Source organism: Arachis ipaensis, chromosome B06, assembly GCF_000816755.2.
Source record: "Arachis ipaensis cultivar K30076 chromosome B06, Araip1.1, whole genome shotgun sequence".
NCBI lineage: Eukaryota > Viridiplantae > Streptophyta > Magnoliopsida > Fabales > Fabaceae > Arachis > Arachis ipaensis.
The window spans coordinates 7,459,214-7,460,737 of record NC_029790.2 but is presented as its reverse complement, the minus strand read 5'-3'; the positions used below and the strand labels follow the sequence as shown (position 1 = coordinate 7,460,737).

General features: G+C 33.2%; 1 protein-coding gene across 2 annotated transcripts in view; it reads right to left on the bottom strand.

Moving 5' to 3' along the window:
• LOC107645612 (homeobox protein LUMINIDEPENDENS) overlaps positions 1-1,087 on the bottom strand; it is an 8,773-nt gene extending 7,686 nt beyond the window's left edge. The window contains exons 1-3 of one of the 2 annotated variants that reach the window (XM_016349680.2): positions 691-1,087; positions 382-409; positions 63-193 (exon numbers count right to left, since the gene is read on the bottom strand). In XM_016349680.2, the coding sequence (XP_016205166.1) occupies positions 63-193; positions 382-409; positions 691-864 (333 nt within the window). In that variant the 5' untranslated portion in view covers positions 865-1,087. The remainder of the gene's footprint in view (positions 1-62; positions 194-381; positions 410-690) is intronic. The other variant, XM_021103857.1, reaches the window with a different exon arrangement.

The window sequence follows — 1,524 nt, the reverse complement described above, 5'->3', positions numbered from 1 at the left end:
AATAAAAATAAATTAGAAAGAAACAAAGAGCAATTATATGAAACAGGAGGTGCTATGAACACCTGTGTTACTGTGACACCAAATAAAGCACTAATCTCTCGAGATTCTTTCTTGCTAATTGCATCCTTAATAGAAAAAACAGATTGCATGTAATTAACGGCCTTCGGATTTAATAAATCCCTTGGTCTTTTACCTGAAAATGGATTTAGCTTGAAACATTAGACATGAAACAAGCAGGCAGGGGAAAGGTTTGAAACAATCACTAAGATTAGCTGAAGGTTAACTCGAATTAACTCAAACATGTATGAGAAAGAAACAATAACCAAGCTACATGGGAAAGATATAACTTAAAATCCAACTATGAGAATGCAAGAAACTTACCGATCTTTATTGAAAGAGCACCAGCTGCCTGCACAAAACACGACGAAGAAAAAAAGGTCAAAATATCATATTAGGAAAGCACAAGATCAAATTTATAGCTGAAGTATATATCTAACTAAAGAGCATTGAATTTCAGAGGCAGAAACATTGAAACACGATCACAATGCACTAAGAGGTTTTAGCTCTTAGCTGATCAACAGCTAATATCATTGCACTGCCATAATTTATCCACAAATAATTACAATAAAATTATTAATGAAAAGCGATAAAGGAACAGATAAATAGTTAACAGAAGCATAGAAAGCACACCATTTCTTGAGAGAGAGGATTGACGCCGGTGAGTTTGCATTGCGTGACGACGATTTCCTGAAACTGATCGATCTGGCTGTGGAAGAGGTCTCTCTGCGAAGCCAAGAACCTCTGCAACGACTCGGCGGAGTTCCCAATCGGCAGCTCAAGGAAATCGTCGTTCGGGAAGTCCATCGTCGAAGATTGAGCTTCCTTCGCCGTGAATGTGTAGCTACACACATTCAACAAGATTGAATCCCAGAGCTTCTCCCCTGTGGTTGCCGCTGGGGAGCCGAAGTTAGGGTTTGGGTTTCAACCGAATCCTAGAGAGAGAAAGTGAGATAGAGGACTGCGTCCGATGAGAGAGAATTAGGCCATGTTCGGATACTGCTGAATTTCATGTAGCTAATTTTGACGTCGATTAATTAAAAGTTAAAACGAATTAATACTCGTATCTGAACTTGCACTCTCCATTTAATTTCAAAAGTTTTAATTATTTCTATTTAATTTTTAAATTTTATAAACATAATAATTTATATTATGCAATTTTGATTTTAAGAATTAAATAAAGATAATTAAAATTTTTGAGACTAAATTAAGACTTGTATACAAATTTAAGTACTAAATTGAGAATTATCTCCAAACAAACTATACTTTTAAGCCTTTTGTATTACAAAGTTAATTTTATGCCTCTATGTATTAATTGAAAAGTAATCTGAGATTGCATTTTAATTTGGGAATGAATATTGTAATTTTTATTTTAAAAACATCATTTTTGTTTTTTAATTTTATATAGATATATAATGTAAAAATATTATGTGTAAAATGACACTATAAAAAAATAAAAGTAACATT